We start from the raw sequence: 24918 nt of genomic DNA on the forward strand, positions 1-24918 counted from the left end.
TACATTGCCGCAAGGTATAGCTATTTCGATTAGCTCTAGCTATCTTTCAAAACCATAGGTAAATCTGCACAAAAGCAATGAAATACATACTGTACATTCTTGCAGAGAACAAAATCAACACAACTCTTTTGCAATAGATTAGTTTTATATGGAAAAAGCCTTAATACCCTACAAAGGCACAGGCAAGCACACACTCATTCCAAACAAACTATAATAATACCCTGGCTAAAAATGATTAGCTTATGCAATGACTCATTCAGTTCAGAATTCATATGGCTTCTGTGTGACAATCAAAACAACACAATAACAACAACAAAACTAGGTAAAACGACTTGTTCAAACCTTAAAGTCACCATAAAACAATAAACAGCACTAGAGGTATCTTTCCCTTTTTGAATCTTTGCCCTGCTTTCACACATTACAAACAGCAGCTGTCAAATATCACAGTAGTTTCAGCACCAAAATGCTGACATATTGCATTGATATTAGTCATTATATTAGGTACAGTTTATACTGCATAGAATGTCAAAACTATTAACCAACAAACAAAAGTAACTATCCGAACACCTAAAAATGCCCAAACTTGGCGTATAGAGGTAACTTGTAGTTCATTTGAAAGTTTGAGACCAACTTGTATACTATTCACATATGAAATACTGAGACTGTACTAACATACTGTGACCAGCAGATATTCAAATTTCACTTCAATTGAATCCAAAAGGTATAGTGCCATGAAAAACAGATCATATTTCATTATCAAGATCCCATTTTTCTCTCTAATATTAACGAGGTAGTACCTCAAATCATTTGACCAACTTTGCGTGTTACCAACTTTCAGTCACTTTTTGACTGTGTCAGCAGACTGATTATCTGACCAGGATAAGTCTTTATGCCTGCCCAGAACTAATTACATGGATCCGACCTCTGTCCAGGCACATATTCCACAACTGTTGCACTAGAAAAGAAAACCTTTGAATTAGGTATAAAATACACATAAAAGAAAACAAATTCATTAACATGAATTATTGCACTAGGAACTAGGCTACTTTATCGATCACTAATGACAGCAGAGTTTGCACATTCATCGTCATCATGGAGTGGAGTCTTTAGTGTAGAGACAGTGGCGACATCTCATGATGCTAAGAACGGCGAGGAGGAGGTGGAGTTCGCCATCTGGTGACGCCGGAGTCTAATCCCCAAATCTTCATCCTGACACAGAGAGAGAGAGACACACACACACACACACACACACACACACACACACACACACATACACCACGGCTTTTATAACTCTCCCTCCACAGTGTTCTGTATCAATTAGGGAAATTAGGGCCCATTTTCTTTAGTTTAGAGAGGGTAATACGCTATGGGGATTAGAGCATGGGTAGCATGCATATAATTTACACTCAGTTTCAAGAGCATGACACTTTCCAGATTAAAAACAACATGCTGAACAACACAATGTTTTGAAAAAAACAAACAAACTAATACTAAAAAAATAATAATGCAATATGTGCATGAGTGTGTGTGTTTGTGTGTGTGTGTGTGTGTGTGTGTGTGTGTGTGTGTGTGTGTGTGTGTGTGTGTGCTGGCGCTGGCTTTGGCTGAGGGGTCTAGCTCTCTATCTAATGTCCTCCTCCAAGCTCTGTCCAGCAGACAGCATGGGTGTCCACTAGGGGCCTTACCGTGTCTCCCGTGTCGGCTGTCTCGTCCTCGGTGTGTTCGCTAAAGTCAAAGTCGGAGAGCATCGTGTCCTCATCATAGTCAGTTTGGTACTCCGATTCATCCGCTGTTTGAAAAGAAGAATGCAGGTGTGTGAGTGTGTTTATGTGTGTGTGAGAGAGTGTGTGTGTATGCATGTGTATGTGTGTTGGGGGATTGAGTGGAATGAGAACACTGCAATTTAATGGAGCAGAAGAACTGGGGCTTTTGAAATGACACTGAAAATCAGCATGTCCCTGGTGAGACGCCCTGTCCTGCGCTTACCTTCTAGGGCAGACTGCTTGCTGGCCGGCTCTATCCGCGACACGATCTCGGCCAGATCAGTGAAGGATGCATTGGGACAGGTGTGTGCCTGGGACACAAGTATTCATATAAACAGAAACTATATTGACCACAGCAACAACTTACAGCATAGAAACATGTACGAGTCTGTTGCCTGTATGGAAGAAAAACATTAAAAGCAGTTTGTTTGTTGAGGAAGCTACCATATCAGGTTCACTTATCACACTGGCTCCTCAAGACCAATGAATAGTCTGGGCGACAAAATATGATGTAAAAGCGACACAATTTCTGTATGCTGGGGTATCACGGACCTTGTCGCGTACATTTGAAGCAGCAATTTGTTTTTTATCAAGTGACACTTGTCGCCTGGAATATCAATTGGCCTTTATAATTGTTGTGATAATTCTTGAAAGCATGACGGTACATTTCATTAGAATAATTGTGTCATGCAGCGTTTCAGATGCATAACTCTGCTGGAAAAGCGGAGCCCTTGCTAGTGGGAGGGGGCTCCAGTAGAGGAGTGTGCTGGCGGCGGCACTCACATTGCTGTTCTGGGTCTTGTGGAACTCCTCCTGGTGCCAGTCCTTGAGCATGGTCTCCACCACGCCACTGCGCTCCCACACGCTGAACACCGTCTTACCGTGCTGGTAGCCCACGTCCTGCAGACACACACAGACAGGCCCTGGATGAACAGAACCAGAGAGAGAGAGAGAGAGAGAGAGAGAGAGAGAGAGGGAGTGGGGAGAGAGGGACTCACTGCGATCTCGTCGAACTTGCCGAACTCCAGCGTGCCGTATCGGTCGATAGGCGGCCGGATGTACTCGCAGTACTCGCTGCTCTTCACCGACTCCAGCTGACGCACACAGCACACGTAGGCCAGACGCGTCTGGATCTCCGCCATGTTCAACACCTGCAGGGAACCAGGTGACACTCACCTCAGCTCCTCACACTACAGTCATTTCCTGTGTACTAGCCACATTGTGTACAAGCCGCAGGACAGTGTTTTATGCAAGTTAAAAGAAACAAAACCATATTAATACCATATTAACTGCCCCCGTGTACTAACCTCTTGTACAAAATCAATGTATAAGCCGCGGCTAATAGTTGGGAAATTACAGTACAGACACCACAACCATCACTAGCCACACCGTTTGCCACAAGCAAGCTCTGGGTGTTTATCCTGTCCCCACTTAGCCCCACACATTCAACCTGTTAGCCTGGTAATCTGTGAGTCAAGCCCCTAAGGCTGACTGACTTACCCGAATGCCCTGTGAAAAGGGGTTGAATCGGTTCCACAGCAGCCACCAGCCAGACAGGGCGTCACCATAATTGGTCAGGTCCCTCTCGTCGCGGCTCCCGACATCGATGGCAATCACCACCTTGGCGCCCATAGAGCGTGCAACATCAGCTTTGGGAGGAATGGATTGGGGGGGGGGGGGGCATTGGCACAGAGTCAAGTTAGCTTTCATCTAAAGTCACAGAGGACAGATGCTTCTGAGCTGAGGAGACAAAGCTTATTTTTCACCCAGCCACCGAGATCCATTTACTGTTGCAAAACAGCACCATCTCAGTCAAAAAAAGTTACCATACACACAGCCAGGGCAATAGATAGCTTGGCATCAAGGCTAGATTAGCATACTGTAGATTTATGGCGGCAATCAAAGGTACGACTTTGCAGACAAATTGGACAATGAATGCATACTTTGCATCAAAGTTGTACTCATGCGTCAATGACCTTGGTATGCTGTAGATAATGGCTTTGGCATTTGAGCTACGGGGGCGTTTGCAAAATCCCAGGAAGACTATTAAAGATGGATGTGGCTTCCACCTCGAGTCATTGCAATCATCGAGATTAGCTTGAGCTGGACTGAGTTCAATCTCCCATTAACATGGCATACACCGCTCAAACCGTACACTGTCATTGAAACATGATTTTTTTTCTTTTTTTGCAGAACAAAAAACTGCGTTCCCGAGTTTTGGAAGCATCAAGATGGTGATGGATGCCAGCCCTGAAAGCAAGTAACGGGAAATGCCCGTTGTGTGGGCCCCTTTCAGAAAGAGATGGATGAGAGAAGGGGAGGATGGGGTGGGGTGGGGTGGGGTGGGGGTGGGGGGCTATGCCAACCTGGCAGATTGTTGATGTAACCTCCGTCCATGAGTAAGTGGCCGTCTTTGGGGTCGCAGAGGGGTGGCAGGTAGCCAGAGAGGGACATGCTGGCACGAATGTACCTCCAGAGAGAGCCTGCAGGAACAAAAAACAGATCCGTTACCAGACTGGGAGAAAGAAAAGGAGAGGATATGTGTGAAAGAGAGAGAGATAGATGGGCAGGGTGAGAAATCAAAAGAAGAGGAGTGAGAAGAGAGAGAGAGAGAGAGACAGAGAGAGAGAGAGAGAGACAGACAGACAGAGAGAGACAGAGAGAGAGAGAGATTACACATTGAAATGACTCAGGGTCACACTATATGTGGATAGTCCACCCATTGGAATAAAAGATCAAATGATGCTCAAAAGATCAACACACTATCTATTGACACTCTGTTAGCTATAATTTATGGTTAAGGTTAAGGTTAGGGGTTGGATTTGGTTATGGCAATGTTCAGCAATGATCTGTAAGATATTTCTATCATTACGTATCATTCTCAGAATTACTGCATATACTGTGTGTGATTGTTTTACATACCATCAGTATGCACCCGCATACAAGAGGCAGTGATGTCTGTGGTGATATTGAAGTATGGCAGCCACATATCCTTTGGGAAAGACAGCCAGAACACAGAAAGAAAAACACATTCAAAAGCCTATCTTAAGAGCATACCCAAGCTAGCTTTCAGCTTTTTGAATACTACCTTCTCAAGGGGACACATTTACATATTATGGAGGCTGCTGAATGCAGTTAACGTAATAAAAAGCCAATGCCATTGTGCTGGACTGGCTAGGGTGACAAAGAAAGCCTGCTCCCACTCTCCTACCTCAATCTGTTTGCCTTTGAAGATTGCACTGATGCCATTGTTGAAGGAGGCCCCCGAGAACATGGAGGTCACTGGGTAGGTCAGGTCGAGAATTTTCTTGAACATGGAGGTCATCTCCTGCACAACGACAGACAACACGTGGCTCCTCGTGTTATTTTGTTCTAAAAAGTAGTGGTGTGCAACCTTGCCCTTGGCTAAATTAGGTTTTATAACAGGAACATGTCAAACACACATCGACAGACACACACACACACACACACACACACGCACACATTTGTAGAAGAGTAAATGGACATTGTAAGAGTAAGGGACCTTGTACTGTATTCAGCTTACTACACATTTACCATTAGATTTTCAAACTAATAAAAAAGAGCATTATCATCAACAAAACATAAGACAGAAACATGATTAATGATTGATAATCCACATTAACCCGAGTCTGAAAAAATCAGCTTGAGCTGTATGGCCAATTCAGCTCCATCCATTTTTCTCCTCCATAACCCTTCTGGACGCTCTGGACATTTCTTTGTAGATACGGCCCTTCATATGAATGAATGGGCACGAGGTTGGGGGGTGGGTGGCTAACTCACCATAGACCACTCACGGGCCCGGGCCTTCATGCGACTGGTGCTCTTGTCCTCGGCGTACAGCGCCCCCATGAGGGAGCCGATGGAGGTGCCCCCCACCAGGTCTATGGGGATCCCAGCCTCGATCATGGCCTTGATGACCCCGACCTGGGAGCAGCCCCTGCACAGAGGTACACAACACAACAACACGTGTGAGTGTCACCAGAGAGGCCAGTAGAACTGCCACAACTGGAGCTGAGATAAAGGCCACCTGAAAGGAACAAGATGAGCCTTCATCTTTCTTTTCATTGTCTTCTAAATTAGGTTATCAATCAATAACGTCTACAACAGGCTACAAGAAAGAATTAAAAGCCCCTCTAATTTCCCTTTGTGTTTTCTTTGAACAACAAGAAAAAGATTCAAGATATTGTTTCAGTAGATAACACGAGTGATATAAACAGAAAAAACACCTCCATGTCATACATTTTAAATGTTTTTAACCCATCAGAAATACTCAAGAATGTGAGTAACGAAGAAAAAGAAATATAAATGTTCGACTTCCTGTCTGTGAAACCTGTGCTGGATTTCACAAACAGACCCGAGGACAGAACACAAAACACCAGACAGACACGGCCAACGAGACTGTGGAGACTGAGGAGGCTAAAGAGGCACACCCACCTGACTGGAGCTCCTGAGTGCAACTGACAGAGACAGACAGACAGAGGGACAAACAGACATCAGAGGAGACCGACTGAAACATCTCTCACACTCTCTCTCTCTCACACACACACAAACACACACACACACACACACACACACATATATATATATCAACTGATGAGTAATATGCTAACACCATCAAGAACATGGGTTCCATTCCCAGGGTCCACACATACGGATAGAAATGTGTATGTACTGTGAGTTGTGTCAGCTAAATGAATACATATAAACAGGCACAATGTATGTTACACAATCTAGATCCACTTCAGCAACGTCACAATGACGAAAGCAGTTATACTTATACTGCTATAGCAGTTATATTTAAACCTTGACATATTTGGCCTTTTAAAACCCAGTTAGAGGATGCGGTCACTAAGACTCCTCTCATGTGGTGGGCATGGCGCTTCTACAGCGGTGGACAGACGCGTGACCTGTGTGTGGCGGTGCCAGTGTCCGCAGAAGGAAAAGGCCAGTGCCCGGAGGGGGTGGTAAGGCTACAGTACCTGGCACCACCGCCGCCCAGCACCAGGGCGATGGCATTGCCCGTCAGAACCCTCGCCAGCCGGGAGAAGTCCGAGTGGCGGTCGGCCGGCTTCTGGAACACTCTGTTGTACACCTCCCGCTGAGGCAGAGGAAGGAGGGATGGAGAGGAGAGGAGAGGAAAGGAGTGGAGAGGGGGATTAGAGGAGGTGTGCTTCTCATTAGTATCAGCTGGACTGCAGTGCACTGCGACTCTTGAAAGGGCTGGAGTCACTGCTTGTCTCAATCTGGGTGATGTGTGTGTGTTTTATGTGTGTGTGTGTGTATGTGTGTGTATATGTGCATTTATATGTTAGTATGTATATGTGCACACGTACAGTATGTGTGTGTGTGTGTGTGTGTGTATATGTGCATTTACATGTTAGTATGTATATGTGCACATGTACAGTATGTGTGAGAGTGTTTGGCATCCATGTGTGGCCATTCCTACCAGTTTGGGCAGGCTCCTCTTGGAGAAGACGCGGCGTGGGCAGACCAGGTGCTGGTGCCTGGAGATCCAGCTCCTCATGTTGAGCCACTCCACGGTGCCGCTGGGCGGAGGGCCGTCCTCACGGTGCAGCAGCACCAGCTGCTTCTGGGCCCGCACCGCACTGCCCTCCAGCATACGCTCCAGCTACCACACACACACACAACACACCGTTACATGGGGTGGGTGCGTGTGTGTGTGTGTGTGTGTATGTGTGTGTGTGTGTGTGTGTGTGTGTGTGTTTGGGTGGAGGACATTTTAAGAATAACTCTAGCATCCCCACCAGGTATGGACACAGCATGCTGAGATGATGTGTGGGTATACTGTATGCACACTATAACACATGTGTGTGTGTGTGTGTGTGTGTGTGTGTGTGTGTGTGTGTGTGTGAGTATCTGTTTGCCTGCATATAAATGGGAGCATCCACTTACGTGCAGATGTGATGTTTGTGCCAACCCTTTCTTGTGTGTGGCTATGTGACTCATGCTATCAAGAACAGTGCCAGTGCTATGATGTCATCCCCCTGCCACCCATAAATACCACATCAGTGACTTGTGGGAGTTTGCAGCTCAATAGCTTTTAAAAATACATTTTTAAGACCCTTTGAAGTACAGTATGACAAGCCACCAGACTAAGAGAACTAAGAGAATAATCCAAATCACATTTGAAGATGTGTGCAAATTACAGCTGTTATGATGCTGAAAAGGAAACCGAACAAACCGCTAAACTAGGGCATCTAATAAAAGTTCCGAAGCAGAAATAGCAATAACTGTTAATAATCAGCTCAATGACGGAGAAGCACCAGCGCATTGTTCCAGCGGAGGAGTGGGATCACAGCGCGGTGGCTGGGGGTCTAAATGTTATTTATAAACGGCTCCGTGTCCCTCGGCCTCGCCTGCGTCATCACGGCTCCCTCATTTCCTCTCCGGCGTCTCGCCTTCCAAAGCATGCGCTTGATAAGCTTTTGTGTAAACCACCCTCATTAAGGACTTTTAGAGCGCTAATCCGCACGCTAATCATTCCACTGAAATCTCATCCTCCTCACTGTGGTTTTTGCGCTCAAAAGAGATTACTGACTGGGTGCCAGTGAGTCTTAAAATCCACCTCCCAACCCCCTAAGCCTATGTTCTTCATCCACATTTTTGAAACTGTAAGTGGCTGACATTCAGACATTATTGTATTTCCATTTATCGTATTTCCATATGCACACCTTTTATACTGAAAGCAGGTAGAAGAAAGAGCTCCTGTTGATGACATGGCTTTTAAGTTGCCAAATTATGGTCATAGATTCTAACCCCTCTGACTAGAATGTGCAGTGTGTGAGATTAAGACAGGACCGTATTCCAGATATGGCTTGGGTTTGGATAGGCGTGGGGTAGCTTCTGTTTGAATATGTATGAGTGCATGTTGTGTACTGTACTTGATGTTAAGCACCCCCTTTAAAACGAGTTGATTAATCTTAAGGGGTTTATCCTCCAAATAAATTGTCAAATATTGCTCCCCAATTCTCTGATTGATAAATAAATCACATAATCAGATAAATCAATTTGTTGTTTTTCCAACGTCTGAGCAAAATGTCAGATTTGGCTGTTTTCAGTGAATTGTGAAATACTCTCCTGTGTGTAGGCTGACATTTTATCTAGTATTTTTTTACAAACAAATGACTTTTCCTCTCTGGAACAAGTGTTGAGGTTCTGAACCTGAGCAAACCCTAAACTATTTTGAGCCTTTTCATGAGCTGTTCTGACCAGCAGAGGTATGGCTTTGCATCAAACTAGATACTTTTGATAGTGAACAAACTTCACAAGCACAGACGACACACCCAAAGCCCAGTGCCCACCTCTCCGACAGTGGGCTCGCCGTCTCCCAGGCCCACGATGATGATGCTGTCGGCCTGCCGCAGGCAGCGCTGGGTCCAGGGCGTCAGAGTGTCGTCCGATTGGTAGAGCACGATGCGGTGGATGTCCTCCTGCTGACCCAGCCAGCTGCACAGACGGTACTCGTGCACACTGGCAGAGGGGACAGAGGGGTGGACGAACAGATGAAACAAGAACAGGAACAAGAACAGCACAAGAACAGGCTAAGTGTGCGTGTAGAGTACATTAAGAAAGGTGAAGCATAGTTCAGTACTCCAACCAAAGAATGTTCTAGATATGCCAAGAAAGAGACCAGCATGTCTACTGATGAGACAAGACGGGACACACACATGATGCACAGAGTGGGCCATAGTGCTATAGAGCCATATGGGCCATATGACTGTGTTCTATAGAAAGACAGAGGGCATGTGGCATATGACTGTGTTCTATAGAAAGAGGGAGAGTGCCATATATTTTCTATAGAAAGACAGAGAGTGGTATGTGACTGTGTGAGCCAGCTCACCTGTCCAGTGCTGCGGCACCCAGCTGATGCCTGATGGTGTCACTGGTGAGGAGTAACGTGGGCCCTGGTCACACACATGAGAGAGAGAGAGAGAGAGAGAGAGAGAGAGAGAGAGAGAGAGAGAGAGAGAGAGAGAGAGAGAGAGAGAGAGAGAGAGAGAGAGAGAGAAACAAAGCAAAGGCCAAACCATGTCAGTCACACTGCTGATGACCATTACAGAAATGAAATGCCCGGCTTTAGTTTTGCCATTTCAGTGAGAAGCATTGAAATGGCCACTAGTCTTTATGCTTTAATTTAAGTCTGAAGACAGAAGAGCATTTCGCTACATATTGTACTTTGTATAAATGTATGTGACAAACAAAATCAACTATACTTTAATGGAGTAAAACAAAAAGGCTAAGCAATGTCGCTGCCTATGCCTGTCCAGTGGTGCAGAGCGTGACCGAGGCAGTGGACCAGAGCTGACCTATGGCCATCAGGGCATGCTGGAGCTCCAGGGCGAAGGTGGTCAGGGGCACATCATCGGACGCAGGCAGAATGGTGACGGTGGACAGGTTGGATGCCGGGTTCGTATCCCACTTACTGGCCAGAGTCTGGAGGCCCAGCCCGTGAGCTGTGTGGGGTACAGGAGATGAGGGGTTAGAGGATAAAGTAAGTCAGTAAGTCTAGGATTCAGTCTGTCTCTCACCCTGTGTGAAGGTAGAAATGACATTGTATACCTCTGCTTGGCTCTAACAAAATAATATTTCTGTCTGTCTTTGATATCTCTTCCAACACATTTAGAAGACAGATGGAGAAATAGTGTAGAATTGTACTGAGATCAGACGACAGCTCCCACAAAACTATTCTTACCCATCGCCAAATGTAATCTGTGTGTCTCTCCCTCCCTCACCCTCTGAGGCACACAGCTATCTCTCTCTCTCCCTCCCTCCCTCCATCCATCTCACCTGCCAGGGGCCCGTTGGGCTGCTGCATGTTCCCCAGGATCTTCTGGCCAAGCAGGTGGATGAGCCGAGTCACCACCTTCAACACCACAGGACTAACAATCAGCACCACGGGCACCACAGGAACTCACCAGATAACTAACATCATTTGCCAAAAATGTGTCAAAAAAGATATCTCTCTCCATCTCTCTCTCTCTCTCTGGAATACTTCAAAATGTTTTTTTTGGTTCTGATAATTCAAGTATAAAAAGGCAGATTAAAACCAGCCATTTAATTGTTAATCTCATATCATTAATTAACTAACTGCTACAGGAGGAACGGAAGGAGCAACTGTACATCGAGGACAATCTGTTTGTTCATCTGTTTAGTGTCCTAGTCAAGGGAATGAATGAGGAGAGAGGGGTGTCCTCTGGCTCACACAGACCTGTGGGTAGGACCTCTTGATGGAGTTGAGTGCCCCCTCAGGCAGCTTGGCCAGCTCTGAGTCGCGGACGGCGTGCACCGTGGTGGCCCGCCTCTGGTGCGTGAGCGCCTCCACCTGGACAGGAGCAGAGATGCAGCTTACTGGGAGAGAAACTCTGATACATGCCATGCTCTATCAATCAAGCACAATGAACACGCTAGCACATATGACCAGTAACTCCATACAGCCATTTTAAATAGAAATATAACTGTGCAAAACGGAACTAAGCAAAACATAATTAAAACATTTAAATAAAAACTTCCATGAAACATTGTGGTGAGTCATTGTGAGCTGTGTGCACATATTCAGATGGAATGGTTCTTCGGGCCACTCACCACGCCGATGAGGTCACCACGGCCGTACTCTCCTGCCAGCTCCTTTTTCCCATCATCCTTCATGATGACGGAGCGCAGGCGTCCACTCAGAACAATAAACGTGCTGTCGGACTCATCGTCCTGTCTGAAGGGCAGGGATATGGGGAGAGATCAAATGAGTAAGAAAAAATGCAAATGTACATTATAAAATAAAAAGAAAACACACACACACACACACACACACACACACACACGAGATACAGCATAAAGCATGTTCAAAGTAGGAGAACTAAACCCTTCCTTCCTGAAAAACCTACAGGCAGCAGCGTGTGTCATAATGATGATTTTGTGAGCACTCCACCAGCGCTGCACAGGAAGTGTATGTACCCATGTGTTCAGGTGTAGCGCAAGAGGACACACCGCTACCTGTAGACAGCCCTGCCGGCCTCCACGGCCATCCAGTCCAGGGCAAAGTCAATCTGGCGCACAAAGGGGGAGACCCTGCGCACCACTGTGTTAGCCACGTTCAGCACCATCCGCGGCTCCTCCCGCATGATCCTGGAGTGGACAAGAGAGAGGAGGAGACAGGTCACTCATACAAAACCCCCACAAACATGCATACATGCACATACACGAGAGTTTAAATTACTCATAAACATAACACATTATTAAGCGACATATGGAAGAAACATTTCAGCGCTTAAACAGGCAAACAAACATTTACAGAGTAAAAGACAATGACAAACACATTGTGTTATACTTAAATTACTGTGTTTGTATGTAACAGTCCATTAAGCAGGGAAAGCCTATAACATCAGTGTTGATTCAGATTGGGGTCAATACTTATCCTTGGCCCTACACACATATATTTCAGGTAATGACCTTCCCTGTCAGATAAGACTCTGAGACCAAATATAATCAGGTAAACTGAGTGCACACTGCAGTGTAGTCTATATCAAGATCCCATACTACATGGGAAATCCATCATTAATAACTAAAAGACTGAAAAAACTGACCTCTGGACAATCAATAAATCTTTATCTGACGCAAGGTTATCTGGTCATTTAGCCTAAATTGTACAGCCAAGTCTGTGCGTGATTCCTGAAGGATGGGAGTAGATGCTTGCTCTAATACATATCTCTCCATGACCCTGGCTTTACAGGTTAATCCTCCCCCCTTACATAGGATAGATTCTATGACATGTCAAACATAGGTGCATGGGTACTGGTTGGGATGACCTACAAAAGCCTCTATACCATGTTATTTCATTTAAAGAGTTTCTGTCCTCAAGGGGTAGGGCCAGCATACGATTTTGACTGAAGGGATGTGAAGCTACGGGGTGAGACTTGAAACAATGCATTTATGGAGTGGTCTTAAATTATTGGGTGTCTGAAAGCAAAGCACTTTCCGTATTTGTGAGAGTGTGCATATGTGTGTGTGTGTGTGTATGTGTGTGTGTGTGTGTGTGTGTGTGTGTGTATGTGCAGGACACTGTGGTGGTGGCGGTGTTCCCTGTTCACACACTCGTAGAAGTGGGCCTTGGAGATGCTGAGGAAGCTGCAGTCACGGAGGGCCCGCACGGAGAAGATCAGCGGCTCGCCGGTCAGCACGGCCAGGTGACCCACCATCTCCCCAGGGTGCGCCACGAACAGGCAGCTGTCCTCGTTGCGGTCAATCGTGCGCTGGTACACGTGCAGCGTTCCCGAAATGATGAATAGCACGCTCACATCCTGTGCATGTGTGTGTGTGTGTGTGTGTGTGTGTGTTTGTGTGTGTGAGTGAGTGAGTGAGTGAGTGAGTGAGTGAGTGAGTGAGTGAGTGAGTGAGTGAGTGAGTGAGTGAGTGAGTGAGTGAGTGAGAGAGAGAGAGAGAGAGAGATGGCTGATTAGCATAGAACATACATTTGTCTAGGTCATTTTCCATGTTTATCACCAATTTGGCAATGAGAAAAATGTTATGCAATGCAAATTAATCTGTGTGTGTGTGTGTGTGTGTGTGTGTGTGTGTGTGTGTGTGTGTGTGTGTGTGTGTGTGTGTTTGTGTGTGTGTGTGTGTGTGTGCGTGTGTTTGTGTGTGAGTTAGAGGGATTTAGAAAGATGTTGAGAGCCGAACAGAGCACACAAAGAAACTGTGCAGTGGGACCATAAAGTCTGACATAGCCATAAAGTTTGAGTTAGCCATAAAGTTTTCGGAACACACAAATGAATCAAGTCCTCCAGATGCTCCAGATCTTCGTATACTCCGACCTTCAGCCCGGGGTCCACAGGAGCCTCACCACAACAAACACTAACTGCACTTTTGTTTTGAGGGCAGCGTGCTTATTCATCCAATAACTCATTAAACTCATCCATCTAATTTACACGGACACAAGGGGCAGGTAAGAACAGATGACTTTTAGTATTTATAGGAATTTAACTAGGATAGTGCAATGGTAAGTCAGTCCCTGTAGATTCCCCATTAATATGAAACCATTAGAAATTATGTCAGAGACATCTTAGTGCTCTAAAGGGTTGAGTCTATACAAATTCACATTCATTATGAATGAGTATTGATGAGAAATACATTACACTTTCTCAATAAAAAGAAAACATCTACATTATATCTTCAGTGTGTCTAGTAGGATGAGATGAATCGTGACTGACCTGGTCACCCTGACTGGCGAGCAGAGTGCCTGCTTTGACTTGTCTCAGAGACACCCTTCCCTCTAGCAAGCTGGTGTCCTGATGGAAGAAAATGAGGACAACACTTATTTACAGCACACACATGACACACAGACACATACGAGGACACACACACACACACACACACACGCACACACACACACCACTCCCTACCAGCACCAGAGTCCAACTGCAAATGTGGATGCAGATGAAAAGTTACAGGGTGTTCCATTTCCCAACCAACAAGTCTTGATAAAGTACTGATAAGTACAGTACAAGCACTGATAAAAAAGCATATATTCACTGACTTGTGATGAGCTGACGGCTATACTACCACAAGAGATAAGTGGTGTGTTGAGCCTAAAGCCCCACATGTGTTTAGATTTGGCAAACAGAGGCAAAGGTTTGTGGTTATTGCCTTGTTGCTTGCAATTTTGTTTACAGCTTAGGGCAAACAATTGACGATTTTTACACAACACAGTTCAGATTTAAAAGTCCAAAGACAAAAAGTCTTTACTCCCCCTGAGGTGGATGTGTACCCCCCCTGATGTGTACCCCCCCTGATGTTTACCCCCCCTGATGTGGATTTGTACCCCCCCTGATGTGGATGTGGATGTGTACCCCCCCTGATGTGGATGTGGATGTGTACCCCCCCTGATGTGGATGTGGATGTGTACCCCCCCTGATGTGGATGTGTACCCCCCCTGATGTGGATGCAAGATGTGAGGGACAGTGCAGTCCAGTGCAGACCTGGAGCTGGATGACCTTGAGCAGGTCTTTCTTGGCCGCTTGGAAGATAATGTTGATTTTGCTGTGGTGGACGTGGCCTGAGGGGCTGCTTGTGGAGTAATGGAACACAGCCGAGGGCGAGGTCTGCATGGTCACACTCTTCTTCCGGACGTTCTGCGTGTGTGTGTGTGTGTGTGTGTGTGTGTGTGTGTGTGTGTGTGTGTGCGCATGTTGCATGTATGGGGTAGACAATAGGAGGGATCGAGAGAGAAAGATACATAAAGTGAGCGTAAGCTTGAATTGAACAAAGCCGTAGAATATACAGTACCTACAGCCCCAGCCCATAGGGTCTGTTGTACCTTGTTAGCGACAGAACTTGCAGAAGAATCCTCCTTTACCAGTATGGGACGTTCAAACACTTTGTTGCTGTCAACAGCTGCCTCTGTTGTGCAAACACACACACACACACACACACACACACACACACACACACACACACACACACACACACACACACACACACACACACACACACATCATGACGGCATAGGAGAAGTCATTATGACATTATACAATTAATTAGAAATGAATGAATTAGTGCGTGAGTGCATTAGTTGCTGTTCTGTCTTCCTTCCTACCACAACATATGTACACATGACACAGCACAATTGGTTGTGTCTGTATAAACACTAATGCGGATGATGAGGATGATGAAGATGGTGATGTTGTGTACCTAGGTTGCAGGTATCTGCAGGGGAGGAGAGGGAGCGGGAGCGGGACTTCTTGAACATGGAAGATGGGCTGTCCGATGGTGAATGTTTGACATTCTCTGAGGAAGAGAAAAACATATAGGAACAGACTGAACCTTTGGACCTTAGGAACAGACTGAACCAGACTGAAATCGCCCCAGAGATCACTGCTCTTAACTGTCTGCAAATTTGACCGCCTGCTACTTTTTAGAGAGTATGCAGACTTACCGAACTAAATGTTACTGTTACTATGTGGCAATTAGTGATTGAGAACATTTGTTTGAGATACGTCAACAGTGTGGCATTGGGCACCTAAACACAAGCAGGCACAGGCACACACACACACACACACACACACACACACACACACACACACACACACACACACACACACACACACACAGCTGTGCTCTATGTTTGCTCTATGCTTTATCTATCATTTGACCTGAATGCCCTAGACATGGCTGCAATGCAGCAGACAATTTCTGCTCCTGACACCTGTGTCGCTGGGTGGATCCGCAGGCTTGGTGGCCACCCTCTCTCTCATGGCTATCTCGTCTGCGCTGGGGGTCTGTGACGGCCTACGCAGGCCCCTGCCCGGAAGGGCCTCCCCCAGCACACTGGCCACCGACTCCAGCGGGATGGCCTGGCTCTCCTGTAAGGGACAAGTCAGCCATCATCACTCAGAAGGGAGAGCAACTATGTTATCTTACTCATTATAAACTGTCAACATGCAATATGTCTAGTAGTTACATTAGCAATAACTCTCAAGGTATACAGTATGTGTGGAATATATGTGAGTACATACTGGGTTGAACAGCTCCTGGGTCAGGCCCAGGTAGTTGTGCAGAGCCAAGAACGTCACCCTTTGCAGACGCACCATGATGATCTGGACATACGCCAAGGGAACAATTAGGATTACTGAAGTATGTAAACACATTGGAACAACACAACACACAACAGAATAACAACACAGTGATTGACCACTGACCATAGCTACTGGCCACATTCGGGCATAAGGTTAGTAGACTGGACAGGGTCTGAGGTCAGATTTTAAAGCCTCATGTTTCTTGTGCCTCTGGTGAACTACTACTGCTTTAGCTACTGCTAATTACATCAGGCACTGTGATTACAAGGGATGCCGTCTCCGACACAGCTTAATTAAAAGTCTCTCCTTAATTAAAAAACCTTCACTGTGCACTGCAATGGGCTTTGTACAACTTTGAGAACTCTGTTGCCTCCAATCAATTAGGCAGGACAAATTCCATTATGCTCATGCATTCATTAAGCAATGTGCCCTTGTGTGCTTCCATGGACAGCAGGAATTCCGCAGTCATGGGTTAAGCTCACGGAGCAGATGTATTGACAAACGCGCTCTTTCAATGCAGGTCGCAGGTTGCTTAGGATCAATCGTCAGCCAAACGACCTCATGCATATGCAAAGTAACCAGAGCCGAGGGGTCCTCAGTGCCAAGTTTGACTCAGCTAAGTACAACTCTGACTCCAGAACAGCCCGTAACTCCATAGGGTCCATAGAAAGACACCAGCAGCACTGAGGTGTGACCATACTCCAACAGTACCTGAATGACTCGGACCAGAGTCTCTGGGTATTTCTCAAAGACGGAGATGAAGGCGGACGCAGGCAATCGCAGGATGGTGGAGGGAGCAGCAGCTCGGGCAGACACTGTTTTGTAAGGGGCAGCGTGGCCCTGTACGGGACAAGAGAAAAGAATAGGAGCTCAGAGAGAGACTAAAGCACTCAAAGGAGAGCTCAGGCCATTTTTAGCTCGAGTTGCTGCAGCCAAAAGCTAGAGCAGCCAGGCAGCTACAGTGCTACACTCTGGCATCTTTAAAATCATGCAATGTGAATAATCGCCGGAGTTTTCCTTTAAGGTGTTTAAGGTGTAGGAATGTGTATATATGGACCTTGAGTATCCCAGTTATTGTTGGATTTACAGTGTTTCCCACAGCATTTAATTGTATTTGTTGTGTTAGTTGGGGGGGGGGGGGGTGTTGAGCAAACATTCTGTGTTGGAGTCAATACAATGAATAGCCTATAGTTATACTTGCCTTGCACAAAAAGTAGATATTGACAAGTAGCTTTAATATTATAGTGTGCAAACCTCGACAATTCAACAATATTCTAACGTTAGTGTAGGGATACTGCTTCCTATAACTTAATTAGAGAGAGATAGAAAGATGATTTCAATCCCATTAAATAGTACAACATAGAAAATCATTGTGTGGTGGTCAATGTTGATTGTGGTGGGCCGCCAAAAATAAGTCAATGTATGGGAGACACTGATTTATACGTTTTCCGATTTTGTGCTTGCACATCATATCCCGATTTTCACAACCCCGGATAAGCCCATATCCTGGTTTTGAGAAAAACGACTATGCTACCTGAAGTGCTCCAAAAGAAACTGAGATAAAGTAGAGAGCTCTCTAGAATATTTGGCGAAAACACCACAATAAAACACTGCACACAGTTACTGGAACAGTGTTTATCATGTAACCATGATCAACATCGGGATAAGCCTCATATCTGGGATACCGAAGCACATTTAAATGCAGTCTTTGACATTGTCAGAGGTGGCCGACATTAAGGCAGGCTGCTTACGGTGATGACGTCCAGGATGCTGAGCAGGCTGTGGACGCTGTCTCCTGGCAGGACCACCTTCACTACCGGATCTGTGCCATCCTGTTGATGAGAAAGGACACACAGTCAGTCTGTCTCTTTGGCACTCTCTCTGTCCTTCCCTATTATTATCATCCACTGTTTTTGGCAGGGCTTCAACAGGTCAAAGGTCATCATGACATGCCATATAGCAGCCATATGTCCTGTGATGCTCTACAGCTACTCTGAGTTTGTAAAGGTTTTTTCCACCTTTCTTTTTATGGGGTATTTTTATGCCTTACAATTTTACTCATGTTCACAAGCTTATTATTTATTGTATGCTTTATGTAAAATACCTTGTTGCCTTTTTTACTTTTTGTTGCTCTATAGGTTCTCTAGAAGTACACATGACATGATGACTTACTCGATCTAACGTTTATGGGGTGATCAGGATTTGAGTCTGTCTTACGGTCTCATGGATGTGCAGCTCCAGGCGTCCAGTCTGCACCACGTAGATGCTATCGTCCATGTCGCCGGGCCGGAAGAGGCCCTCCCCCTGCTGCAGCTCCACGAACACCATGTGGCGGCACAGCTCCAGGAACAGAGGCTTCTCAAAGTGACCCAGAAGCCTGCAGAGGTGGGGCATAGCAGGACAATGCAGGACATGATGCAACACCCAGGCAATGCTATATCAGGCCATTGTCTTGGAGGCCCCTGAGACAAAAATACAAGTGCTGGAAGGGGCCTTGAGAGAGGGAGGGAGACATAAAGGAGGATATGGGGGTGACCCGCACCTGACGTTCTTGAGCATGTACAGGACCTCGGAGGGCAGGTGAGAGTTCTGGACGTCAAACTCAGTTAGGTCAGCCTCCAGAACCGAGGGAGGAGGCTCTTTGGGCTGAAGGGTTGGGGGCGCACTGCGGATACGCAGGAACCTGGGGGGACACAGATGGACAGGGCTAGAGCACTGTTCATATTGTATACACCCATCCATGGAACAAATTTTCAATGACCAGTAGGAGCGCAAGACACACGGGTCAATGCATGACCCACACATACATTCCACATACAGTATTTCTCACACACAATATTTCACACAATACTGTTCACAAGAAACAGCTTCTCATTTACACACTTGCGTGCTATCGAAAGGACTTTGGTTCTCTTGCGAGTGCGCTGTCGGGACACTGGACCATTGGAGGGTGGAGAGGACAGAGTCTGCACCTGCATGAGCCAGAGCAAAAACGGACAAAAACTAAATTGTGGTCCACTAGCATGAAGAGAGATTGAATGCTTCATGAAACCCAACTTTGGTCTCTGGATGAACCAGGCTTGTAATCCTTAAGGGAATTTATTTTACAATATAAAAAGCATACAATAAAATAACAACAGAATGACAGATAAATAGAACAATCAGCCAGGCTTACTTGTCTCATAATCTTACGGCCATAGAAAAGCACTTTGTCTCTTTTCCTGAAGCGATAATGAGGCACTCCTGCTTGCTCTTGCTCTGCACAGTGCATTGAAATAATGATTAAGCTATGTGTGCATGAAAAGCTGTTTTAAAAGCAAACTAACTAAAAGAGATACATTCAGTTAAAAGGAAAAAGTAATTATGAAGTGCCATTGTGAAAACACTAGTTCTTCACCAGTAAACTGCTGAAGCCAATATAAGCCTACAACGTATTTAAGATTAGCATTGATGAAATACATTCATGTAAAAGCAGCAGTGAGCACTCACGAGCCTTCCGTCTTCTGTACAGTAAACACACGATGATGCCAATGGCGGAGATGACCACTGCAGCCCCAAGTAGAGCACCAGTCCACTGGGGAACACAGACATCAGCCAATGTCAGCCTCTCAGTAAGATAAAAAATGTTTGATAAAGTATGTATGTGGGCTTTTGTGAAGGTTACATTTTTGTTAAGGCTCTATTCTGTGTTCATTGTGTGTATGGGGATGGGCGGGCGGGGGTGGGGGGCTGGTTATTGAACATTCCAACATGTGTTTTGCGATCAAGTGATCTACCATAGTGGCCTGCATCTGTTCCTCCACAAAGCGATGTACCCGGGCTCGGATTTCAGTTCCAGTGGGCAGCACCGCCTGAAGACATAACACAAACCATCACATGAAGTATGACCACACTCCCACAAGTCTACTCCCACACACGGGCTTGGCCAGAAAACCTCGCGGCTCGCGCATCAGGTGTCGTTCTGAACTCACCGGGTAAATGCTGCAGCTATCCTCCTCCTGTGTGTCATCCTCCATTTCTAAGAAAAGAAAAAAAAAGATTGAAACATCTTAAAATTCACTGATACAAGTTGATTACTAGCAACGAGCTCACCTAGTGGGATACTTCTTCAACATGACAAAATAACAAAGAATAGTGACATGACACCACATCACATGTGTGGTGACACTGATAGACAGACATACCACCACATAACCATACTGTCTAGTGTCCAGATGAAAAATAGCTTTGTACAGAGTAGACTATCTCTTTTCTTTCCATAAGATTACACAGGAATGTGAGTAATTCTGATGACTCTTGGACTACAGATAGGCTACTCATTAATACAACGAGCACTGTCCTGCCCAAAGCTACCAAGACGCAACAGGCAAGCAAACACAGTATTAAGACGTGCTACAGATGGCAGGTGGGACATTCCAGGATTTTGGTACATTTCCTGTCCCACCACTTAAATCTCAAATGTACATATCCAAAATATCTAAATGACTATTTTTTGTGAATAATGTACTTGTTATAAGACAAACTGTAAAATTTGGTGGAAAAATAAGCTCCTTAGATATTATTCAAAAGACCGAATACCTTTGGACCACCTCAAAAAATGGCCATTTTCTCTTGTCCCACACATTGGGTGACCAACTCCTTTGCCAAATTTAACAAATAAAATAAGCTCTAAATAAATTACTTCCTCTTGTATATTGTTGATATTCATCTCCTTTACTTATGAAAACAATTTCTTTGATCTACATTGTATTGCATGTTACAGTTTTTATGCTATTAAGTTGTGTCCCACAACATGCGCGCAACCCTGTTACCATAAGGAATTTTACCTGGCAGAGAAAGAGTTAAAAATATTTGTCTACTGGCACAAAGGAAGTTACAACACAAGGACATTTTCTGCCCACATGGCAAGACCAAAGGGAAGTGCTCTAACAATTTTCAGGTTTTTTTTTCAAATATGTTTGTCCAAGTTGCGTGTGTCACTCAGTGAACGCAACTCTGTTACTCATATTGTACGACTAATATTGAGTAGTCAAAATTTACTTTATATACTTATATAACCATGTTTGTCCTTGATCTTGTAAACATAGCTAAATGTTACAGTTAGCATCTGTTCCTGGGGTAAACCACAACTTAGCCTAGATTTGCAACCCTGTTACTCGCAACCCTGTTACTGTAAGTTGCATACCAAGCATAGCATCTAATGTAAAAAAACTGCTTCGATACCTCAGCTTGACGAATCAAACTTTTTGATAGTCTATTACCTGTAGTTAATAAATATATGACTAAAAATGATCAAATTGAAGATCAATTTTTCAGAAGTGGCCACCCCTGAAATGTACCAAAATCCTGGAATGTCGCAGGTGGTAGGCAGGATTCAATGCCATGAAAACTCCAGTACCAGATGTTTGCAAAAACAACAAAGCATCAGTAAAGGGTAATAATGCCAACACAGCTAGTACAACCAATTTAATTACAATATGACCCACAGTGCTTCCAGTGCTGAGTAGCCAGTATGTTTGCCCACATATAGCATAAGCCTACCCAATCTTATGATTTAAGACTACTGTATGTGTCATAAATAAAATGTGCTGTCTAATAAAATATTGAAATGATAAATACTTCAAACCAGCAGTAATTCGAATGCATATTGATTGGCCATTGTTTTCAATAACTGGAATCAGGGTAGGAATTTTTACAGCGGCCATGGCCATCGTAGCCCCTTGCGTTGGCCGTGATGCCCCTTTGAAAATCAGAGGTTTACAGGCCAGGTGGCCTTGGTGCCCCCTTCTTTCAATATTCTGCTTTGCGTCCTACTAATAGCTATTTTTATTTAGCCTGTGGCCTGTCAAAATAATCTTAGCATTCACAGCGCAAATTAATTTAGTCTTTTACACAGTGGAGAAAGTGACAGCCAAGAAAGAAAGTGCGTCCAAATTCACCCATTCTTCTCAGTTGAACTACTCATGAAGTAGCCTAGCCTACTCATCATCACACAGACATCACAAGTGTCACATGAAAGAGCTTTTTCTCAGCTTTTAAACGATGTTATAATTGCTGTGTTGAACGGTTCGCGAGAAAAGTAAATAATATAATTCAATTTAATCTACTGAAGGTTTTGCGTCCATGATCTCCCTACCCATTCATCTCGGTGGAATACTTCACGAACCCTTCTTTTAACACATGACAAACCATATATCAGAATAAACAGCAGACCTTACCGAACACAAAGGTGTAAAGCAGTCCCCTGTACAGTTAGCTGTTCCAGAGTAATCCAGTTTTTAATTTGCAGTAAATTTCGACATGCATGGATGTCTCCAAATTTGGGCTTTAAGTTTTAAATTGTTCCACATGATTTCATAACGGGCCAAATACCAACTAAATGTTACAAATATCGCCTAGATATTGGTAAATCAGAGGACAGCAGAGTTTGTGAAAGTAGCCTTAATAATCACAAAATGCTAAGCATGCATCTAGGCTATTTGAGTTTCTTAAAGCTAAGCTGTGCTTAAATTGTTCAATACATGATTTCATAGCAGGCCAAATATAAATGTTATATAGCCTAGATATCTGTAATTATTAGATGATCAGATGATCTATCAGTAGTATCTATGTAATATGTCATATGTTTCATGTTTTTGTAATGTTTCATACAGTGATGCAGGTCTACTGCAATGAATAGGCTAAATACAACTTTGTTCATTTTTATATGCTACTACTGTATAGTTAACTTTGGCCTTGGTGCCCTGACATGTGGCCTTTGTGCCCCCCACCAAATATGCCCAACTGAAGGCCAAGTGGCCTGGCCCCCAGAATGGTGAAATTCCAAGCCTGACTGGAATGCTGGACTCACTGTCAATGTGCATAATACAGCCAATTTGTACCGTAGGCTACGTATGTAATTTGTCTGAAAAATATGGCTAGACTTTACCACACCATTACACCATCTGACTATTTCAACTGAGTTACAGTTACAGTACACGCACATTGTCATGAAGGCCAAATAGTAGGCTAGCCTCTTTGTGAAGGCATGTTAGCAATGGCATAATGTCAACAGTAACACGTGTGCTAAATATCATAAATTCTAACATTAACCAATCAAATTAATGATTAACGTTAGCAAGTGACAGCTCAATTCAGGAAGATAGGCCTACTAGGCTATTCAGAAACAACATATAAACATAAGGGATAACTACAATATAAATGACAATACCAGTTTGGAGCATAAGCTGTTGTAATATTAAGTTAACGTAAGTTAATGTTAATAGCAGCTAATGATACTATGAGCAAACGTTATCATTAGTACGTTTGCAGTGGCGTTTTCCTGTTGCATGGTGATCAATGAAATTAGGTCATGATTGACACACCAGATTCTACCAGGTTCCATGACTGTAATATCCATGACTCCACAGGACCTCGTGATGACTCCTTAACTAGATTAAAATATCTGCTTAAATGCTGAAATCAGAAAGGGTTAAAGCGGAGCTTTGCTGAATTTATGTGTTATGTTCCTATGGTCACAGAACAATATGAGATTCCAAACCAAAGTCTTCCAAAGACTGCAAAAAAGTAACGTTTTGGTCCCATAGAGAAATTCTCTGATGAGACAATCATGGTTTATTTTATTTTATTTTTTTTGACACATCTCATTCAGGCAACTGCAATTATAGTCTATAGCCTGGTCATTTTGTATGATTAAAAGAAAAGTGTGTAGATTAATGTTACAAATTCTTGCACGTACGGTCCTCATGAAAAAAAGCTCGTGAGCAAACAAAACTGATAAAAAGAAAGAACTGGCACTGGGTGAGTCTGTTTAAAGTCCTGCACACATTGAACTGGGTAAGGTAAACACCCATAATTATTACTCCGTTATTATTTGCATGAGCATTATATGCATATCATAAAGTTGATATGATATGATCACGGAGTGGCAGAGTGACTGACAGTAGCTCTCCTGTCCATGCCTTACTCTGTGTAACAAGACACTCACAGCAATCTGTTACAGAAACCACAGTCCATAACACTGCCACTGTCAGCTCACCAAATTAACCACGGACAGCCCCAAGGCTAGTTCTTCAGAGTCAGTTATTTGGAGGTTGGCTATTAGGCTACATAGCAACATACTTTACCATACCACACACACACACACACACACAAAACAAAGTTGAGCAACACACACACACACACACACACACACACACACACACACACACACACACACACACACATAACAAAGTTGAGCAGAGACAACCGAGTGTGAAAAGTTGAGCTCACGCGAAGTTCAGCTTATAAGGGGTACTCGAAGAAGTGCATAATAGTTCGGCTGGTTGTTTTGCAACACTTCCAGAGCAGCCTATGCCAACGAATCCTTCAACACAAGTGTCACTGAAATCACCAGATCAGAATGCAGAAAACACACTCTGATTATCTGCGATCGTCTGATTGAAAGGTCTACTTACTCTAATAATCTTTTAAATCGCCTCCGTATCTCAGTCTTGGCACTTCACCCATTCAGGCTGTCTTTTTGGATGTGTGCGAACGTATGTGGG

At 44.4% G+C, this 24918-nt stretch overlaps 1 protein-coding gene across 1 annotated transcript; it reads right to left on the minus strand.

Annotated features, from left to right (window-relative positions):
* Positions 1–2: 2 nt before the first annotated feature.
* Positions 3–24917, minus strand: pnpla7b (patatin-like phospholipase domain containing 7b). Its single transcript, XM_076270894.1, has 36 exons — positions 24829–24917; positions 20344–20390; positions 20149–20223; positions 19862–19946; positions 19548–19630; positions 19256–19344; positions 18915–19055; positions 18590–18749; positions 18124–18204; positions 17084–17212; positions 16313–16393; positions 16003–16159; positions 15489–15584; positions 15115–15197; positions 14777–14929; positions 14009–14086; positions 12891–13096; positions 11793–11924; positions 11388–11511; positions 11014–11127; positions 10593–10668; positions 10112–10258; positions 9646–9709; positions 9107–9275; positions 7231–7413; positions 6764–6882; positions 5565–5721; positions 4975–5091; positions 4686–4755; positions 4130–4246; positions 3264–3412; positions 2762–2914; positions 2547–2663; positions 1987–2074; positions 1686–1789; positions 3–1209 (listed from the first exon to the last, which is right to left on the minus strand). Exons 2-36 carry the CDS (start codon positions 20386–20388, stop codon positions 1132–1134), a joined length of 4020 nt encoding a protein of 1339 aa, XP_076127009.1. The 5' UTR covers positions 20389–20390; positions 24829–24917; the 3' UTR covers positions 3–1131.
* Position 24918: the final 1 nt, after the last annotated feature.

This window comes from Alosa pseudoharengus, unplaced genomic scaffold, assembly GCF_046254945.1.
Source record: "Alosa pseudoharengus isolate Yale_2024_CS ecotype anadromous, Long Island Sound unplaced genomic scaffold, YU_APseudo_1.1 YU_APseudo_1.1_scf_6, whole genome shotgun sequence".
Taxonomy (NCBI): Eukaryota; Metazoa; Chordata; class Actinopteri; order Clupeiformes; family Clupeidae; genus Alosa; species Alosa pseudoharengus.

Excerpts from the sequence above, each read along its gene's own strand:
- pnpla7b (XM_076270894.1), bottom strand. The coding sequence starts at position 20,388 with ATGGAGGATGACACACAGGAGGAGGATAGCTGCAGCATTTACCCG. Across the intron at positions 16,394-17,083 it reads CTCTGGTCCGAGTCATTCAG|ATCATCATGGTGCGTCTGCA; the intron begins GTACTGTTGGAG and ends GCGTATGTCCAG. Across the intron at positions 11,128-11,387 it reads GTGGTGACCTCATCGGCGTG|GTGGAGGCGCTCACGCACCA; the intron begins GTGAGTGGCCCG and ends GCTCCTGTCCAG.